General features: G+C 48.8%; 6 protein-coding genes and 1 non-coding gene across 7 annotated transcripts; 2 read left to right on the forward strand and 5 right to left on the reverse strand.

The window, feature by feature from the left end:
- Nucleotides 1-1,749: 1,749 nt before the first annotated feature.
- BP01DRAFT_t183 lies at nt 1,750-1,841 on the reverse strand. Its single transcript has one exon. It is a non-coding gene; the product is annotated as a tRNA-Pro (tRNA).
- Nucleotides 1,842-2,462: 621 nt separating this feature from the next.
- BP01DRAFT_279147 (thioredoxin-like protein) lies at nt 2,463-3,273 on the reverse strand (the record flags this gene model as incomplete). The annotated part of the gene is made up of 4 exons (XM_025571429.1): nt 2,463-2,621; nt 2,703-2,989; nt 3,045-3,144; nt 3,199-3,273. Coding segments are annotated over 4 exons (621 nt in total), but the record flags the coding sequence as incomplete, so codon positions are not given.
- A 2,955-nt stretch (nt 3,274-6,228) lies between these two features.
- pmeA (putative pectin methylesterase) lies at nt 6,229-7,426 on the forward strand (the record flags this gene model as incomplete). Its single annotated transcript, XM_025572702.1, has 5 exons — nt 6,229-6,345; nt 6,397-6,533; nt 6,584-6,874; nt 6,921-7,114; nt 7,170-7,426. 5 exons carry the CDS (start codon nt 6,229-6,231, stop codon nt 7,424-7,426), a joined length of 996 nt encoding a protein of 331 aa, XP_025430721.1.
- A 3,102-nt stretch (nt 7,427-10,528) lies between these two features.
- Nucleotides 10,529-13,068, reverse strand: BP01DRAFT_399907 (putative monooxygenase; the record flags this gene model as incomplete). Its single annotated transcript, XM_025578569.1, has 9 exons — nt 10,529-11,753; nt 11,806-11,948; nt 11,998-12,052; nt 12,084-12,108; nt 12,148-12,294; nt 12,362-12,469; nt 12,504-12,647; nt 12,707-12,786; nt 12,840-13,068. 9 exons carry the CDS (start codon nt 13,066-13,068, stop codon nt 10,936-10,938), a joined length of 1,749 nt encoding a protein of 582 aa, XP_025430722.1. The 3' UTR covers nt 10,529-10,935.
- A 1,975-nt stretch (nt 13,069-15,043) lies between these two features.
- On the forward strand, nt 15,044-16,086 carry BP01DRAFT_320610 (sterol desaturase family protein; the record flags this gene model as incomplete). The annotated part of the gene is made up of 3 exons (XM_025572703.1): nt 15,044-15,197; nt 15,251-15,925; nt 15,982-16,086. The coding sequence occupies 3 exons, from the start codon at nt 15,044-15,046 to the stop codon at nt 16,035-16,037; spliced, it is 885 nt and encodes a 294-aa protein (XP_025430723.1). The 3' UTR covers nt 16,038-16,086.
- A 762-nt stretch (nt 16,087-16,848) lies between these two features.
- BP01DRAFT_366284 (glycoside hydrolase family 72 protein) lies at nt 16,849-18,650 on the reverse strand (the record flags this gene model as incomplete). The annotated part of the gene is made up of 5 exons (XM_025576402.1): nt 16,849-17,555; nt 17,605-18,366; nt 18,414-18,439; nt 18,486-18,523; nt 18,573-18,650. The coding sequence occupies 5 exons, from the start codon at nt 18,648-18,650 to the stop codon at nt 16,849-16,851; spliced, it is 1,611 nt and encodes a 536-aa protein (XP_025430724.1).
- A 1,002-nt stretch (nt 18,651-19,652) lies between these two features.
- BP01DRAFT_320616 (DUF2406 domain-containing protein) lies at nt 19,653-20,223 on the reverse strand (the record flags this gene model as incomplete). Its single annotated transcript, XM_025572704.1, has 3 exons — nt 19,946-20,223; nt 19,807-19,878; nt 19,653-19,750 (listed from the first exon to the last, which is right to left on the reverse strand). Coding segments are annotated over exons 1-3 (294 nt in total), but the record flags the coding sequence as incomplete, so codon positions are not given.
- Between the last annotated feature and the right edge of the window lie 224 nt (nt 20,224-20,447).

The raw sequence follows: 20,447 nt of genomic DNA on the forward strand, positions 1-20,447 counted from the left end.
ATTTTTCCGCAGCTTTGATGAGGTCTTCTTATGTCGGATGTACAATGGGTGCGAAAAAAATACCGAGCCAGACAGATCGGCAATGGCTGCAACAGCTCTCAGCTACTCGGATTCTGATCACGAGAAGAATATCTGCACAGGCTACGAAACACAAACTGAGATTACGGTAGATATTCCAAGTATTTCGAATGGAGACACAAGTCAATTAACATCTCCTATAGATCATCCTTATCACGGCGGTGACCACCTACAAAATTCTATAACTATACCCCCCTTGACGGCGTGGAAATCATGCCAAGCCTACGATCAGAACAACTCAATAACATTGTGGATTCAGATTGGCAATCGTTTGCTATCAGTCCATATGATGGGAGCACATGCATCAAGCACTGTACGGGCCTGGTTCGTCATCGCCTTGAGACAGCTGATACTCCTAGGCGTCCAGATCGGCCGCGGCTTCCGTTCATTCGCCATATCTCAACTTCAAAATGGTATAAGGTGATGATAAAACATGGACTATCCTACGGTGCCTGCTTTTGTGGGTTGCGAGAGACAACCGCAGATCTGCGCGGAGACCGAGCTGTAGCCATTGTGTCGTATAAAGTAGCTCTTGGCAAATCTCGGTAACAGATGCATCCCAGGTCATTGACCAGTGCTTGCAACTGCTGGGAGTTGCTGCCAATGCTGGCCTAACGCGCAATTTGAACAGATGCTGCATTCCCGCCTCGTTCAGTAAGGTATTTATCGGCCATGAAGCGCCGAGTCTCACTGTCGAGGCAACAGTTCTAAGCAATTGCCACCACATTCAAGGGAACACAGTCGCTACAGATCACGGGCAAACAATACCATCAATCACAGAGGAAGTATTTGTACCTCTTGATGACAGCTTTGATCACTGTGCTGATCCTGTCCCGTTCATTGCTCTTCTAAATTGACAGCCGGATATCGAGCTGGGCCCGATTGAGGGCCTTTTGTAGAGACGAGAATCCGTCGACAAAAAATAGTCGAATGCGTCTGAAGAGGGGGTAAATATGGACTGCTCTGTCTTTTAGAGGCAGTGGAAGAAATTCATGGTCTTTCCACTTTGCGAATCTCACTTGCGAAAAGTGGAAGAACTGGATTCTATCTAAGCGGAAAAAGCGCGCCGGAGCTAAAATCCGCTGTTCCCAAATTCAGCTACTTGGGCATCAATGACATCAGCTGAGAGGCGGTTCTTGATGGAATCCCTTGAATGCGCATCTGAAGAGAGCAGGATGGATAGATAGACTTTATACGCGATGCCAAGTTCATAGGGACAAGTTGCCGCCGTATCATTAACGGAAAAATCAAGCCACTTCGTCGCAGTGGGGATAAGAAACTGGATGCCGCGCGATTTCGGTCTCGATCTCGGCTGACCGCAGATCTCCAAGGCTAAAAACAATCGGCGGCCTGATTGATCTGGCTATCAAACAATTGCAGCTAAAGTTCCCCCCTCGTACGGGGCGGTAAATTGGATAAGGAAGAGGTAGTTAGAAGAATATACTTTGACTAAGACGGAAGCATAGCAAACAATGGAGGAGGATTCGATACGAAGCCAGGTGGCATTATTTCTTCATTTGACAATATCATTCACTTGACGCTTTACTTTGGGACTGGCTGGTGTCTCTGGTTCATCATCGGAGCTTTCGGTTCCGATTCGCTGCCTTTCTCATGCTTCTTTTCTAGTTAAGTTAGCAAGTAATGGAAAGAAAAACAAAAGAGGAAAGATACGGCCCGAGCCGCGGATCGAACGCGGGACCTCTCGCAGATATGCTTGGGTTTGGAATCCCTAAGCGAGAATCATACCACTAGACCACCCGGGCTTGTATGTGATTAGTAATGGAGATCTGTATTGATGTAACAAATTACAATGTTAGACAGCAAAGGTCAACACCGCGGCATCGTATCAATTCCCCAACATGCCATGCCATAAGTCAAATCATGCAATAACGCGATATCTATGTTTCCATACTCGTCTCAAGAACTATTCTCAGTGTGCATGATGGAGATATCTAGCCCGTATAGATCTTGGAAATTGTGCGGTGGTTTGGAGTTTGGAAGAAACATGTGAAGTTTATATACCTCTCCTCACTGGGAACATGCTTCCAACATTTTGCCTTTATTGGCATTTCCAGAAGTGAGACTGCCTACCATCTGATGACCTTTTTGATTTACATCTAATCAAAAGATAGCTGCTTGGGTCGGGAAGTTGGTATTGTGCGTAATGTGACACCAGTAGCAATGTCCGTCGATATGGAACCACATATTATAGTACATTATCTATGGGTCTATATTAACCTTAGTAGTATAGATGACCGCTGGCAGAAAGGCTTCCTTTGCAATACCTCCCACTCGCTCCGGGCTCATGCATAGTCTCTCTCCGCAAACACAGGTGCTCATTTCATCATCACCCGGAACCCATTCTCCAGCCCAACATCCAATTCCAAGAAGTCCGCAACCAGCCCCAGATGATCCACGCCCCAGAATCCCTCCTTCTCTCCAGACGGACTCGTGCACATCAGCCATGGTAGTCCGAATGCTCCCTCCTGGAAGGCCTGCAGGGTGTTTGATTCCAGCAGAGCTTTTCCTTCGGCTTGTTGCTCCTATTTCATGAGTGAGTACTCGCTTGTCAAGTTCGTTATCCGCCTATCTCAGAGAAGAGAAGGGGCTGGAGAGAAAAATACCTGACTCATTAGGCCCTCCATAACGTCGCCTCCCAGAACGTCCGCTAAAACCTCCTTATACCTCTCGGGAACCGTGGCGAAAGCAGAGTCCCCGGCTGCCCAAATAGAAATATACAGGCGCTCCACTATCTCCACTAGCTTCTCAGGATGCGAGACAGCGACGAGCGCGAGAAGGGATTGAATGTCTGCTGTCGGGAAAGGAAAGCCCGCGGGAACGGTCTCGGTCATGGGGATGTTGAGGCGATGGGACCATACTAAGCGGTGACGGTTGATGTACGTCAACTTATCTGAGGCACATTAGCACTGTGTTTTGGGGCTGATGGAAAGGACCTAGGGATATACTTTTTATAGCGATAGGAGGGGGGTTTCCGCATGTGACGAGTAGAGTGCGCAGGGCGACGGGGGTGTACGTTATCTTGCAGGACTTATAGACTAAGGAGTTCTGGGATTGTTAGTTGTTTCTGGGGAGATTTGTCTGGGGAAAGGCGAATGTTACCCTGAGGACCTGGAATGCGATGTAGCTGAATGGGCTGACGAGGTCGAAGTAAAGGGTTATTTCGGGGGTTGTCTGGTGGGTGGTCATGATGGGAGATGTTTTTTGCGTGATGAAAAGCGTTGCTTCTAACCGAGCTCTAGTATATGTGCATCATAGACCCAGAGAAGATTCTTGCTGTTTATGTAGAAAAAAAAAGTATACCATCGACTGGGTGTGGCCTGCTGTGGACTGAAGCCTGAGGCATGGTTGATGACTTAGGCATCATTTTTCGAGTGGTTGAGACGCAGCTTGTCGGCCCCAACCTAACCTGATTAGGGAATAAGGGTGACTCACCCCCTCAACCGTCATTTTTGATTATTCTATCACTCCGACTGTGTTTCTCAACTCTTTGCAGCCTTAGGCATGAGAAAGGCAGGAACACAATCATAGAGAATCGATCCATCAGGGATGGCAGCCAAGCTTCGATCTGCAGTTTCATCTGTAACAGATCAGATCATCGACAGGCAAAACAAGCTCTTCCACTACGCACGTTTCGTTGTCCTACTACAATGATCATACTAACATGTCAGCTCTCTCCATGAGTCGGCATAATAGAATGTCATAAGTGAGTCGGTGAGTCTGAAAGGAATCTCCTACTGCTGGAATCATGGGTGCATGTTTTCACCAATTGAGGACATAGATTGCAGCACATGCAGGGGATGGTAGTTGCACTATAATCGACGAGACCATATCAATCCCATGCACAGCTAGGTGCAGGTCTGCCGTGTCATTATCATATGCCAACGACTAGCATTGACTGCGAATTGTATCAAAATGATATTCTTCGCAAGTCTATTGCATTGTAACTTCTCCTATCCTAATGCTCCCTACAGCGTAGAATGAAGTTGACCAGAACCTTGCCGCGAGCCCATATGATTATTGCAACAATCCAGTCAACCGGACTGACCTAGTGAATCTTTGTGTTGCCATTGGCGTTTATCATCTCAGAGGGTCAGACATTGTGCAGGAATCAGACGAAGTGAATTCATGTGCCCACCATAGATCTATCTGGGCTCGTCACGAGGAGAGAAGAAGTTGCGAGGAAGGGGAGGTGAGGTATCTTCAGTGAGCTTTGAATGGTTGAATATAATGCAAGGAGTGCTCGAATGAAGAGCAGGTGGTTACAGGGCTACACTGCCTTCTCGTTTCAGTCTCTTGTAGCCTTGAACTTCACTTCCTTTATCCCACACCACCTTATGGAACATGCAACTCTCACCGAGTAGCTCCGACCAGCTCTTCTTGTGATCAACTGAATCAATCAAGAGAAGTTCTATCATGTCGTCCGCTATGGTACTACGTGCCACCATCGCTGAAATACTATGTAATAGTCCAATTCTGCTGACCCACTGTAGTCCCATCGGCGCCCCCCCTATCCTCTTCGAACAGTCTGTTTTAACTACATGGCTCTTCGCGGCTCAATTAAATTAACTCTTCCTACCTCGGAGAATCTGTACGATCAGGCATAATCTTGGTCCTCCTGCTTTTTACATCGCACACATTTTGAGTCCAATCTCAGGTGGACTCGCGTGGGGTCCGCTGAAATGTCCACGTCAGCTTCAAAACCCCGCAAATTGACCTGACTTGAGTGGTAGCCAGTACTAAGTGTCCTGTCATGCGAATTGGCATTACTTTCTTCGAAAAGCAAGATAACTTAAACTCCGATGGCGTGTAGGTATTCGGAGCCAATCATGAACCTAGCTCCACCGCCCGTCTTGTTCACATCCGCGGATACACGTCAGCTCATATAAAAATCCTCACATATCATCAGGGTTTCGGTACTTTGGCGCCGAACCGGCAATTCATTTGATAATACACAAATGAGTTTCAGGAGGCGCGACCGGACATTCCTGCTCTCTAATCAGTTAATGAAACCACGCGAATGACCCATAGGTGCAATATGTGCGATATGAGGCGCAGGATCCTCTCCGGACACGGACTCAATATCGCTGATGACGCCAAGAGACATGTAAAAAAAAGATGACTACGAAGCAGAACTGCTGACGCAGGAAACCAACCGGTGAGGCGTAATGCGATCTGATGCTTGCAAATTCCTCGCTTCCCAATGAATCGAGCGCCTTGCCGCTGCTACCGTGATGATACTCGTGGAAGAAAAAGTGTCTAAAACGTGCCGCATCGCGGAGGTGGTGTTCTGCAGCGACGGCTCATGCGCAACTTGCATGAGATTTCCGGTGCTTGGTTCCGGTATTCCCGCCAATGAGTTACCCCGAAACTAGCTTGGTATCTCAGGGGCAGAATGGTGTTTGAACACGGACACAGTCCGAGAGAGGCAAGTGTAACAGCCTAAGATTGCCCCTTGAGAACATGGTATCAAGTCACTGTGATATTATCAACCTCAATATGCGCTCTCAGACCGAGTCGAGTTACGAACATGTCTCTGTCCGGGAAAGACCCTGTTGCAGTGGTTGAGCGACCCCTGGATGCCCCCCACAAGCCGACCGTCGGCGATCGGCGTTGCGAGCAGCCCTAAAAGCTCTCCTATTTCGGATCTGGTGTGGGTCAACTCTTCATATTCGTCAAGACCTTGTCTTGACCCATTCCTCATGCTGTTATTAAGCTTAATCATTGGAGGTTAAACGTTGATATTAATCAAAGACAGGGATGGCTGTGATTGCACCATGGTATATGAAACGGAGAAACTTGGGCGGTGATAGGCTCCACTAACCTTGAGAAGCATCAGAAGCTTCCCCGAACGCCTCCACCGGTCTTTAGCCGCCGGCGGACTTGCCTGAAATTTCCTAGTGATTTCAGATATAGCTATCTTTACTCAACTCGGGTTTGCAGACAGCCCGCTGCAACCCCCCACCCAAGTCTCCTGACGGATATGAGACGAATATGGTCCTAACAAGGAAATGCTCGCGCTCAATTCAATTGATCCGGCTGCTGAGACAATGTATAAAAGCCTTTGACTTTCTCAAAGACTGAACATCATCTCGCCGATCCAGTCGATCATACACTCGCAACATCGCAGAAATGGTTAAATCAGTCTTGGCTTCCGCTCTCTTCGCCGTGTCCGCACTGGCTGCCAGCCGTACCACGGCTCCCTCGGGCTCCATCGTCGTTGCCAAGTCTGGTGGTGACTATGACACTGTGAGTATCTCTGCAGAATCAAGACTGGCTATGATACTGATTCCCGGCTAGATCAGTGCTGCTATCGATGCTCTGAGCACCACCACCACTGATACTCAGACCATTTTCATCGAGGAAGGTACCTACGATGAGCAGGTTTACCTTCCCGCCATGAGCGGCAAGGTTATCATCTACGGTCAAACCGAGAAGTAGGTTGGTAGATCCTACCCCCGGGGAAACATGCTCATTCTCGTCATAGCACCGACTCCTACGCCGACAACCTGGTCACCATCACCCACGCCATCAGTTACGAGGAAGCTGGCGAGGAAGATGACCTGACAGCCACCTTCCGCAACAAGGCTGTCGGCTCCCAGGTCTACAACCTCAACATCGCCAACACCTGCGGTGCGGATTGCCACCAGGCCCTGGCCGTGAGCGCCTACGCCACCGAGCAGGCTTACTATGCCTGTAACTTCACCGGTTACCAGGATACCCTCCTGGCTCAGACCGGTAACCAGCTCTATATCAAGTCCTACATTGAGGGTGCTGTGTAAGTAGCCTTCAACACAAGGGGATACCCGCGCTAACTCGTCCAGCGACTTCATCTTCGGCCAGCACGCTCGTGCCTGGTTCCAGGAGGTTGACATCCGTGTCGTCGAGGGACCTTCCTCCGCCTCCATTACCGCTAACGGCCGCTCCTCCGAATCCGACACCTCTTTCTATGTGATCAACAAGTCCACCGTTGCCGCTGCTGAGGGCAACGACGTTGCCGAGGGCACCTACTACTTGGGTACGTTGTACTCGGTTGAAAGCGTTCTCATTGAACCAAGCTAACGTGATTGCAGGCCGCCCCTGGTCCGAGTACGCCCGGGTCGTCTTCCAGCAGACCGACATGACCAACGTCATTAACTCCCTCGGCTGGACTGAGTGGTCCACCTCTACCCCGAACACCGAGTACGTTACCTTCGGCGAGTACGCCAACACCGGTGCCGGATCCGAGGGCACCCGCGCCAGCTTCGCGGAGAAGCTGGACTCCAAGCTCAACATCTCGTACATTCTGGGCTCCGACTACACCAACTGGGTCGATACCTCCTACTTCTAAGCTTGAGCTCAGATGTTCGTGATAAAGTTTCGATGGCGTCGACGCCCTTTAGCTGAGCTGAGCCGAGCCGACCGTATGCGGTGCATACCTTATCCTTACCCTTCTTATTAGCTACTCTTCTTTAAACAAATTTAATTGGCATGCATAGTTCGTGCTTCATCACACATTACTTTTCTTGCCATTACCCCTCGGAGTTCATGTAACCACAATCTGCACGTATTGTCTACGGTGATCGAAACACCCGACTTCTTCCCCCTCGCTTGATACCCTTGCATTCAGCAACCGCATCAGCGGCATCTCTTCCCCTTCAACTCGATAAATTGCCGACAGCAACCTCATCGTTCCGATACTCGATGATATTCAAATCCCTTTTTATCTCCATATGAGCACTGCATTATGTCTCTGCATTTGTCCCAGAGAGATCACTTTCGTCCCAGGCCTCTCATCCTTGTATTCATCTCCTCAGCAACCAGGTGCATATCCATGATGGTGCCCAAGTAAATAATCACGTGATCATAATCACCACCAATCTCAAACGATCGCCTTGGCGCACCTCCCCTCTCTCTTCTCTGCGCTGAAGAAACAAACACTTACAACCGGAAGGATCGATATAACTACCGGCATTCACGTGAGAGGGGGATCTAACTAACTGGCTAGTCAACTAGCTAACTGATCAAATTAACATTAGTATCCATGGCTTAACTATATCATTAGAAGGGTGACTAAATTTAATTCGCACTTAATAACCTATAACGTAATTCCCGGTCGGTCCGCCCACCCCGATCGTTCCGCCCACCTCATCGATATCATATATACTCGACAACTTTGAAGCTATCTCCATCAACCACCAACTGTATAAAATTGATAAAACTAATTACAATGACGATTAGGACAGCTTATTCTTTTATAGCCTTGAACATGATAATCAGAACATATTGGTGGAGTATATTTTAGTGGTTGCAAAGATTCTATAGTAGATTCTGTAAAGAAATCTAAACCACTACTATGCTTATTTAATTACTTATTTCTTAATGTAATTGTATCTCTAGCCTCTTGTACTTAAAGGTCTTGATTAGGAGTTATTTAGTACTTAGATCGACTCTTTTTCTACTTCTAAACTTAACTTTCTACGTGGAGATCTTATAATTCTTTTAATATAAAGGTAGTCTGGTGTATTATAAATTTGTACCTCTTAATTAGCTTATTAAACTACTTCTTTAACAGTAAGAAAGGGCTCCTAGAGCCTCTATATAGAATCTTCTTAATTAATAAAGTCTTTTTATGCAGATAACGGATTATATAAGGTATGGTAACTATTAAGAAGCTTATTAAGGTATTATCACGGCTGGAAGGGGATAATAGAGTTGAAAATAAATAATTTAGCTTATTAAGCACCTGGCAAGGCTTAAAAGACTCTATTCCAGCTACAGTAAAACTGCTCTAAATATTCTGAGCTGTAAAGACTATCTGATAAGCTATAGAATATACTTTTAAGAAGTCAAGCTTATTAATATAGCTGAATCCTAGTTATATCTTTACCTCAACAAGCTGACTATATGCTTGTTTTAGTAGACCAAAGTAACCGATATCCAGTGGTTGTAGGAGATGAGATGAATAAGAAGATATGTATAGATAAATAATATAATTATCCTTATAGAGTTTATTAAACTAAGATATAAGATAGCTTCCATGGCTATTAAGAACTAGTAATTAATATTTTCTAACTATACAGGGAGTTGTTGTAGGAATAAAAATATTTTAAAGTCATTAAAGATCTATCTTATCTGTAGTCCAGCTATTGGTGCTTATTTCAATCCTCTAAGATAATAATAGATTAATTTCTTCAAACCATCCCTTAATATAGACTCTGTCTTTAAAGATAATATATATAGAGAGGCTCCAACCCCTAGTATTAATATATTTAATAATAGTAACCCATTCCTACTGTCCTAGTTGAATAAGGCGAGGCCTACCAGGCATATTAAATCTAGTAATCACCTTAGTAGTTGCTATAAGACCTATAGCAAAGCCAGTTTTATTAAAGTTGTATATATTCTTAGTAGAGATGCTATATTATATCTGAATTTTCTTTAGATAGTTAAACCACTGCTTTATAGCTTAGAATTCTTATAAAGCACTTACTAGTAGTTATATCTTCTTACAAATCAACTTCTAATCTCATTATAGTATTTAATAAACTCTGTAACCCAGTTCTTTCCTACAGCTTATTGGCCAGATATAGATTCTTCTTAAAGAAGAATATTAGCTATTTCCTTTACCTAGCTCAGCCTAGGGGCTGCTCCACAAATATCCTAAGATATTATTTATTTAATTAAGGCCTTTTCCTGAGTCTCAGATAGCCGGTATCTAACATTACAATGTTCTGGTCGAAATTAATAATCTAATAATCAATCTTAGAGTATTAAATAAGGTATATTATAAACTTCTACGGCATAGTAAATACTTAGAATTTCGCTATTATTCAAAGCTCTTATTGTAAGTTGAAGCCTTTCCTCTTACTCCATTAAATTTTAAGATGATTAACACACTTTTAGTAGTATAGTAGTTGTTTGAAGATCGATTATAATTATACGCGTCAAAACTCGATGAGGTGGGCGGAACGATCGGGGTGGGCGGACCGACCGGGAATTACGTTACATTACATAGTTATGTCAGTGACATTAAAGCTAGATTAGTGCTTGCCATGAGTTTATCAGTTGAAGAGATGGGATACCCTGTGGTGTACGTACTCGACCGCATGGCTTTAGAGCAGTCAATTCATCAATCCAGTCCGAAAGTCACGGTGTATCCGGATTCAGCCAAACACCCCCCACCCCCGCCGGGGCGCCATCATCATTACCACCTTCTACAGTAAAAGCTAGGTCGAGAGTTTGACCTCCTCCGACCGAAGGGTTTCAACCTCTATGCTAGATCCGATTAAAGTGTATCTCGACGAGCCGAGTTAATTAAAATGACGGCACATCTATTGAAGCTATACACAGTACGGACCGAACCCATAAGCCCAATGAATCAGTCGACAATTTTTTGCCACGAAATTAGGCTTGCTCAGTTCCGGCCGAGAGGGCGGTGGCCTTAGGTACAAGGAACGGTTGCCTGATTGCAGGGGAAGTGAGAGTTCCCGCTGAGTCAGGGGGTAGTCAGGGGTGGACCCGCTTGCGACCGACGAATCCCGAGACAATCATCCCGGGCGTGACTGGTGTGATTCCGGCCAACAATAGATGAGTGTTTGAGTCAGAAAGAGCTGTGATTGGGCAATGTCTAGGCTAGTACGTGACTACCGTAATACCCGTGACTACCTCTAGGTACCTAGTGTGATAATTTGGCTTGCGGGCGGGTTTTGACCGCTGCTTCTGAACAAAAAGGCTGAGTCTTGGGTTCCGCCGAAGACTGATCCTACGGAATATGGATTGAGGGATATCAATGAGATGTACTGAGTAAGAATATCCATAAGATGGTCAGACAGTTCGTGCTGGCACCACTCTCCGTCATCAAACCTCCCCGTACAGATATCCCAGCATCGACTCCACCGCCTCCTTCAGCTCCGTAGCATCATCGCAGGCTGCAAACACAAATCGGTCCGGTCGGACGATCACATATCTGCCTGGAACCCTCTTCCGAATCGAATACGGATCATATGACAAGGGTGCAGGACGATGACTGCATAAAGGTGAGGTGGAGAACTCTTCTGCGCTGGCGATCCGGTACACGTTCGGCATCGGAACAGAGCTCGTCGGGTTGATGGTCTCCACTAGGATAGGGACCTCTTTGCTATGGAGTTCTCCGCGAGACAACTCTTCAAGTTCGTCCAAAGCGTCCCTTGCAGCAGCGACCTCGCCCCCATCTCGTAAGTAAATGAACAAGCGAAATAGAGATCTGGCCCCGGGTCGAAAGATAGCGTCGTCACTGAAGACGACTTTGCCGGTAGCCGTTCGGCAGTATACCTGGGGCAAGTAGATACCTCCGTTAAGCTTAGGGATGAAAGGCATCCCCTTGGAATATTCAAGTCGAAAAGAGGCGGTCTCGCGACCACCGTGTCGTAGTTGATCCCGATACTTTGAGAAGAGCTGCTGAAGCCAAAGCGACCAGTTGCGCCAGAGGAATTTCAACAGATTCCTTTCGCAGACCAGTTTGCCATTGCGAACAGTCCTTTCTAGAGACACTTCGAGTTGCTGCTTGCGTTCAAGATACCATGCGGCCAGCACGTTCTCGTGATTGCGTTTGTATGACTGGTATCGGCAGAGCATGGCGAGTCGCCATGATAGAGAGACTGCATCGCGGAAGCCGGACACTATGCCTTGGCCGCCAACTGAGCAACAGGTGTAAGCATTCAGCAGGATGAACAAGTTGAGTGACCTTACAAGGCGGAAATACATGTGCCGCATCGCCGCACAGAATCACCCTCTTCTTAGCCCATACATTGCACGTACCAGATGAGGATCGGAAAGGGCGGCAACGAAGGACGCTGATGCAATCTTCAGGGAATTCTACATCTCGAACCAGTCTACCGAGATACCAACCAGTGTGTTTATAAGGCAGAGAAAACCACTTACCCGTATCGGCTGCCTTTGTGCGTCAGGTAGGGAAGAACAATCCGCTTCATCTCTTCTGGTTCGGTCTTTCAAATCTCCATCCTCACTGCGATGGATAAGATACTCAAACCTCTAAAGCCTATCCTCGAGGAGGCCAAAGCGAACACAAACCGCCGGTCTCTTTCGGTTGCATAAGAAACGAAAATCGGGCGGAAAGAGTAAGTCGTAAACATCTTCTGGTTTGTAACCCAGGTCCCATAGGGGAAAACAGGGATGTGTTTCGGGCGTGGGGAGGGTCATCTTCCAATTTAATGCCACCTATCTCTCGTCGTAGAACGCTCTGTAATTTATGGTCAGTATCTGCTCTTTCTAAAGGCCAAGTGACTGACTCGTGGAACCTCTCCAAGACCACCCGGGGTTCCAGATATTGTTTCCGGGTGTACCCCGTCTTGCCGTCTGCACCCATCAAAATATCGAGTACGCATATTATGGTCTCTCCCATCCGCATTATGGTACGTGCAGTATACCCAGACCTCATCTTCCTTGACCTCAACGATGGTGGATTGGCATCGTAGGGAACAATACGCGGGAGTCAGGGCGTCTCTCAACTTCTTCTCGAGCACGGGCTGGTTTTGGCCGATGTATCCGACATGGCCTGTGGCACCAACCGTCTAGTGGCAGTGAGCATCGACCATGAAGTGTGCAAAATCCGGGTAAAAAAAATACTCACCTCGTTGTAATTCAAGTGGAGAATCGGGGATTTGTGTAGATCGTGATCAGCGCCACTAATGAACATGAAGTCCCCCATGCCTGCGACATGTTCGTCAGCTCAATGCATTAATCCGTAGGCAAGTAATGCGAACTGGTTCCAATTTCCGTGTGAATCGAATCGTACAAACCCAGACCCTGGATCAAGCGAATGCCATCATCATCCAAGGCGATTCCTCGCGGGTCGGTCGTGATTTCGGGCTCTTTCTCGATAACGACGTTGCGGATTCCCATGCGACCGAGGTACGCGGACAGAGTCGCTCCCGTAGGGCCGTAGCCACAGATGATCACTTCGGTGGTCTCCCAGGCTTGTCTGTGAGACATTTTGATATATAATGAGTGGGATCATGAGAAGCAGGTTCAGATGAGAAGCTGGATGTCATTTCTTCTCGATGTAACTTCCCAGGGAGGACCGTTGATAAATGCAGGCCTACTAAGCGACTGCAGGACAGCTCATGGAGAGCCACGGCATTACAGCATTGCGGATTTGAAGCTCCTGCATGCATAATCGCTGTAGTTCAATCGCAACGCATTGTTAGCTTGTGAGAATACCCGGATCGCTGTCTGGGGTGGTAGTTATAGAGAAGGGTTTGGGGGGGGAGGTGGGTTGTCGGAGGTAAGTCGGGAGCGAGCGGAGATGCGGAGAACTGGCCGAGGGGAGATCGGACCCATTTCACCCACCACTGAAATCACTCATTGACGGAATCTATACAATGCCTATTAGTGAACGAAGGCCACTGTAACCACCAACGCCACGCACAAGCCATGAGCACGCCTACCTATGTTAGAGCCTAGGTCATAACCCCTCGGCTCGAGAGGCTGCCACAATGCAGCTAGCTGTTTTATAGAGAATTGACTGCAATGCATAGACATTGCCAAGTCACCACACTGCAGGCTTTAACGAGCAGTTTTACACGCCAACTCATGATGTCATGTGAAATTCAAAAGCTTCTGTAGGTCGCCTTGTGGGATACATGTGAATATTAAGCGGATTGTATGTTCTTTGATTGGAAGATATCGCTTGTCGCTGATCACAGTGGCCTTCAGATTCATCTTATGAGCGTCATCACACTTGGATAAGCACTATGTCAAAGCTAGATAGACTTGGCAGCCGTCCGGCATGAAGATCACATACAAAGGGACGTCTTGAGACATGTAGTGAACATCAGCTATGGTACGTCTACTCTTTAATTACTGTGAGCAAAAGCATCATCTTTTATGGAAAGCGACTTGGTAGCGAGCTCCACCTAGTGGCGTGATTGGTTTCGCAGATGCCCACACCCCTTTCTTCCTCTAAGCTCACATATAGACACCACGAACTTGGTGCATCGGCTATGAGATGACCTAGAAACAAGGAGGGTCCATCGCGTTGCTTCGCGTCCCCTCCGTCGAGACGCTAGACCAAATCGTTACGGATGCTCTTAGAGGATATTCGGAAATGCAAAGCCTGAAGATTTTTCGTTATGGGCTGACGAACGGAGCCCATTGGCAAATACTGTTGACAGGCCGAACTGCAACCCGGGTTGCAAGAGCTTCTCAAGCACTAGAATGACGATCTATGATCTGTCTTCCACACCATGTCATTTGAGGCCAAGGACGGGGATTGATCTTTCGGTCCTTGCTGTCGGGAGCCCATTTGGCCACTCTTTTCAGGTGAAAATTGTATACATGAGCCTCGAACCTATTGGGCAACGCTTGCCGGAGCGCACTTGGGACAAATCCAGCACCGGCTTGTACGGGAATTGATCTGACCATGCGCGCGCCAAAATTTCATCGCAAGCGACCTCCAAGTCAATCACGACCGGGCTACCACGATCCGACGAGCACGCGAGCGTTTAGGCAACAATGGCTCAAGGACATCCGGCATCGTTCGACCGTACCGTTCGTTTTAGCCCCAGAATGACCTCTGCGGCGCAGGCATTGTCTCGACCGTTCGTTTCCCCTAACCGACCAATGACAGCACGAGTGTGAAGAACCAATAATGAAACACATTTTGTATGCATTGGAAGTGGGCCATGATGATCTGACCAAATCCGGGGAAAGGGCGGTTTGTGAGTGGCGGCGGGATTTGAGTTGAATCGTTGATGGGTTAATTTAAATTCAGGGCACGGATCGGGATCAGTTGATGTCTGCCCGGGATCCGGAGTGGTGTGTCCCATCAGACCATCCGGATCCCCACCAGGGCTAGCGTTCACCACAACCGAATCAAAAAACTACATATGCTCAACCTGCAGCTCTTTTTCATCTATGGAGCGAATCAGCAGCGTGACGGCATGCGCTGATAGAACACTAATACAGCATGGACTACACCTTCAACACCACCCTAGCCGCGCCGGCGACGGGCTCTTACCACGAGCTATACGAGATCGCCAGCCTGAACCCCAAACTCTCCTTCCTGGAGAAGCTGTGGTGGACACACTACGCCTACTGGGACAACGACATTATTGCAACAGGTAAGACTCTGCAACCAAGTCATTGATCCATCCGTCTTACCACCACCCTTCAGGAATCATCACCTTCCTCGCCCACGAGATCCTTTACTTCAGCCGCTGCATTCCCTGGATCATCGCCGACGCCTTCCCCAACCTCTTCCACCGCTTCAAAATCCAAGACACCAAAGCGCCGCCCTCTGCCCGCGAACAATGGAACTGCGTGAAGTACATCCTGGCGATTCACTTCATCGTGGAGCTCCCTCTCATCGTGCTCTTCCACCCGATGATGGAATTCTTCGGACTGCAATACAGCCTCCCATTCCCGAACCTCAAGACTCTCGCCATCCAGACCGTCATCTTCTTCTTCGTCGAGGACACCTACCACTACTGGCTTCATCGAGCCTTCCACTGGGGCCCGCTGTACCGCGCCGTTCACCGCGTCCACCATCAATACGCCGCCCCCTTCGGGTTGACGGCCGAGTACGCCAGTCCCTGGGAGACAATGCTCCTGGGCTTCGGCACCATTGGTCCTCCCTTGGTGTTGGGCTGGTGCACGGGTGAAGTGCATCTGATGACGGTGCTGGTGTGGGTGGCGCTAAGGCAGTTCCAGGCCATTGACGCGCATTCTGGGTATGATTTCCCCTGGAGCCTGCGGCGGATTTTCCCGCTGTGGGGTGGCTCCGACTGGCATGACGATCACCACCGGTATTTCCGGGGGAATTATTCGAGCTCGTTTAAGCATTGGGATGGTGAGTATATTCTTTTCTTGGAGCCGTGAACGATCCGAAGGCTAATTCGTGTGCAGTGTTGATGGGAACCGTTGCTGGACCGAGAGGCAAGAAGATGAAGAAGAGTGAGTGAGTGAGAAAGGAAGGGTGGCAGGCGAGGGCCAGGCCATGCTGCTTAGACGGTTGTATTCTTGTGTATGATATTCATAATAGTTAATGTCTATTGATATGTGTATACGAAGCATTCCACGAGAGCTGGTAACGAGGCACGCAGACGGATCAACTGGTGTAGTCCCCGTCTCCTCGTGCACAGCGCGCCTACCTGGTACTGTACTTGGGTTTTAGTCTATAATCTATGATTGTTCTTGCCTCGAGCGAGGGACCCCAGCTCAGCTTCACCCTATCAATATGAACGTGACAACGTCTGCCGGGACGGTTCGATGCTGGCCATGACCTCCAGATCACCCGTACTTGCACGTGTTCTGCGCAATTTACCTGCAAGCAACGATAACCACCCACTGCGTGCCGCTTGATACCTCAAATATCACAAGAAAACACACTTGAAGTCGCGAAAGTATAAACTACCGAAGCTGGGTTGCTGAACCGACGGGCAGAAACTTCGTTTGGATTAATGGCGACAACTTGTTGGCGATAGTGCACCGGGGCTATGAAATGGTGTTTTTTGTGTAGGTGAGGTTGGTGTAGTAGCTTCCCACTTAACAGAAAAGAGGGCACGTGTCTACCTATACCTTTAGCGACGTTTAGCCCGTCATTGAGGTACGGACAATGTAGAGTAAAGGCAATAATTGAAGGTAATGTACACGAAGAAAGTAAACGAGTGACGGAATGAAGAATGATTGCAACGTATGAACTAATTCCCTTCTATATAGCAACACGATACAACAGGGGGCCGCAGTACGGATCTACCACACACTTGCACCCCCTTACAACATGATCATAGCCAGACCGGCAGCGACGGCGGTGACGACGTAGGCACCGAGCTGGAGAGGTCCAACAGCAACCATGGAGCTTCCAGTCATGTAGCCAGCGGAGGAGCTAGAGTCAGAGCTGGAGGTGGAGGTGCTGGAGTCGGAGTCGCCGGTGGCGGTAGCGGTGGCTGAGACGGAGCCAGTACCGGCGGTGCCGGCCTGGGAGAGCAAGGAGCTGCAGGTGCTGGCGGTGCTGGCGGCGGTGGTGGTAGCGTAACCATCGAAGCTGCACGCAGAGTCCTCCTTGTCCTGACTCACCCAGTAGCGGTTCAGAGCCCAGTTGAGCTGCTGCTTGGCCTCGCACATGCTGTAGTCACCGTAGGTGCCCGTGGTGCCGTTGTGGAAGACACCCGTGCAGGTAATGTAGCCGCAGACTTCGCTGAAGAGGGCGGCGTACTTGCTGCTGGAGACGGAGTCCTTGACGACACATCCGGCGGCGGCGTCCATGCAAGAGCAGAGCTCGCTGTTAGGGGAGGGAGGCAGGGGAGACGCCTTCGCCTGCCAATCGCTATCGACGGTCGGACAGCTCTGGAGCGCCGTGTTGGTGGGGGTGTAGGATGCCTTGTTGGTACCAGTGGGGGTTGCGCTCTGGATTTCCTCGGAGTAGTAGGTGAAATCCGTCAGCTTGCTGACACTTGTGCTGTCGATGGCGGAGACCAAGCCTGAGATATATTAGCATTCACCTTTCCATTTGTCCTTCGAGCAACCTACCGTAGTCGTTGTCAGTCTGGAAATACATGTAAACAATACCACCGGACCAGACATCGTTCATCTCATCGCCGAAAAGAGCCTTGATCTCGGTGAAGCGGCGAGGAGTGACAGTGTTGCAACCGTACTCGGCGAAGAAGACGGGCACTGAGTAGTTGCGGAACTGCTCGGTGCGTTCCTTGTAGCCAGACTCCTCGTAGGTAGAGTTACCGCACCAGGAGTAGATATTATAACCCCAGAAGTCGACGCCTTGATCCTCACTCTCACAGTTGAAGTAGTCGGCCAAGTTGACGCGGATATCTGCGTCGTCGTTGGTGGCGTAGCCCACACCCATGGAGCGGTATCCCTTGTCCTTGATGTAGGCCTTCATGTCCCGAACGGCAGCCTTGACGAATGCGCTGGCATCGGTAGTGTCGACAGTGTTTGAGACCTCGTTACCAGCAAAAAAGCCGATGGTGTTGTTGTATTGAGACAGGTCGTCAATCACGTCCTTGTAGCGAGTGTACAAGCTGGTTTCCCAGGTCGGGTCGTCCCGATCAATGGACTGGGTTGGGTCGGACAAGTCGGAGATGACATAAATTCCGGCTTCAGCGAGCATGTTCATACATTCGGTGTGGTTCTTAGTAGGGTCGACAGCATAGGTACGAATGACATTGGTTCTGATTTCTTGCAGGATGGGAATGTCACGCTTGCAGGTGGTGGCATCAGCCAGAGGGTCGACATAGCTGCTGGAGCTGCTGTCGGTGGAGTTGGAGTCATAGTCGGCTTCATGTGGTTAGAGCTTGATGATTTGACGTGTTGAGATGACATACCCTGATAGGCAACACCACGGATATAGCTGGACACTGTCAGCAAGGCCAAGGCGATGGAAACAGGGCACTTACAATTGGGTATTGTTGCTGCTGTAGAAGAATTTGGAGCCCTTGAAGCCGTTAGCAACGGTCTATCAATGCTGACTGCTATCATCCTACCTTAATGATAATGGGATCAATGTCTGCCAGGGCAGATCCCGCAAACGCTGCCGCTCCAAGAGCGAGGGAAAGCTTCATGATGATGAGAGATTATTCAAATCAGGTGTACAATAGAAGAAAATGCAAAAAACGACCAGGGATATGAGTAAACGAGTGGAATGAAAGATGGAAAACGAATGACAAGTATATCAAAAACCTCAGTCCGCACACAGCAGGGAATTGAGAGGGGAACATATAGCCATCTTCCAAGGAAAACCTGGCACAGGCTATTTTAAAAGACCAGCATATATTTAGCAGCTCTTGATTTCTCTCCTGAAGCAAGTGCAAGAGCTGTGGCCTCTCAAGCCTCCTGGCTGGGGCCCGCTATACAAGCGAACGCGTCACCCACCAACATGGCCGCTTGACAGTTGTAGTGGGCAAGACGGTGCTAACGAAGGACTAGCGATTAGAGTTGTTCGGAATCGTCCACTCGTGGTGAAGCGGAAGGCCACTGGAAGCAAATTCGGTAGACCGGGTTGGCAAGCGTGTGGACAAACGATGGTAAAGTGGGACAGTGGCCGAATTGGTGGGTGGAGGATGCGTCGTGGTGGTGCCAAAGTGGATGCCTGATCTTAGAGAAGAATATTTTTCCCTCGAGTGGGGACAGCAGTCGTCGTGGCTATAAGTACCAGTAATTTGCGCAATTTGCCGGGCGTAGAAGAGGATGAGGAAGAATTACTCTTTGATGCAGGTTGCTGTAAGAAGTTAAGAAGGAAGTATTCGATATTGCAGCAGTAGAAACGAGTAGATGGAGTGCAGAAGGAAGTAAAGCTGTCAGCGATCATGGATTGACGGGCTGTCGATCCCGGCCTGAGGCAGCGAGCGGTTCGACGGAGTCCGGCAAACCCCAGACACGCCCGACCGAAGACTACACACACTACGCAGAACAAAACACAGCCTTAAGATCAATCATCGCTTCCATTACATCATTTAACGCCTATCCAATAATACATGTCTACAGGAACCGGATTCTGACAGGAAATCATACACACCCCCCCATTTCTGCCCGTTCACCTTTTCTCTCCCCTACAAACCAGCATTCTCCCGCCTGCGTCGTTCGATGGCCGCTTCAAAGGATCGAATTGTATCCAAAGGCCGCTCGAACCGATAGCGAGTCGGGTTCGACAAGTCAGGATCCGCTAGAAAATGAGTCAGTCAGACCGGCAAGTCGAGACCAGAGAAAGGGGCAACGCACTGATCAGCTTGCCTTCGCGGTCGCGATGCTGCATGGAGCGTAAAGAGAAACCGTTCGAGCCAACACTGTCCACTACAACCACGCCAGTCAGTGGTCTGGTGGCGAATAAACAATGCAATTTCTCACTGCATCCACATACCTGCACGCTCTCCATTTAGGGCCTGATTTGGGTCGGCGCTGTTCGAGAGGGAGGCCTTGTGGTTACTCGCTGCTGAGCGCCCGGACTCGGGCCGGTTGTCACTAGACTCGATTGAAGGTGCCATGTTTTGCTGCTTTACGCCAAAGATCGATGTGCGTGTCTACTCCGTGAATTCGTGCGTGATCGAAACAAGGAACCACGGATACAGTGGAAAATAAATGCAGAGATGCTGACGTTCAGGAACAGGACTGGGCAAGCGTCTAATAACTAACTTCTTCCCGACCCTCAGTCATCACACCTCTACGTATGCAGTCAGCAAGTTATGCATGGGTGCTGTTGACCAATGGCACAGCCTGGTGAGAGGCGAAACACCAACATCAGCCCTTGAAGTGGCTGTTTTTAGAAGCGGCATGGGCGATACATTCATCGCTCATCTGCAACCTCAGATCACGCAACTGGTACCAATGATGAAACTGGATGCCTTGGTGCCTGCGCGCCGGAG

The sequence above is a fragment of the Aspergillus saccharolyticus genome (genome assembly GCF_003184585.1).
Source record: "Aspergillus saccharolyticus JOP 1030-1 unplaced genomic scaffold BP01scaffold_18, whole genome shotgun sequence".
Classification (NCBI taxonomy): Eukaryota; Fungi; Ascomycota; class Eurotiomycetes; order Eurotiales; family Aspergillaceae; genus Aspergillus; species Aspergillus saccharolyticus.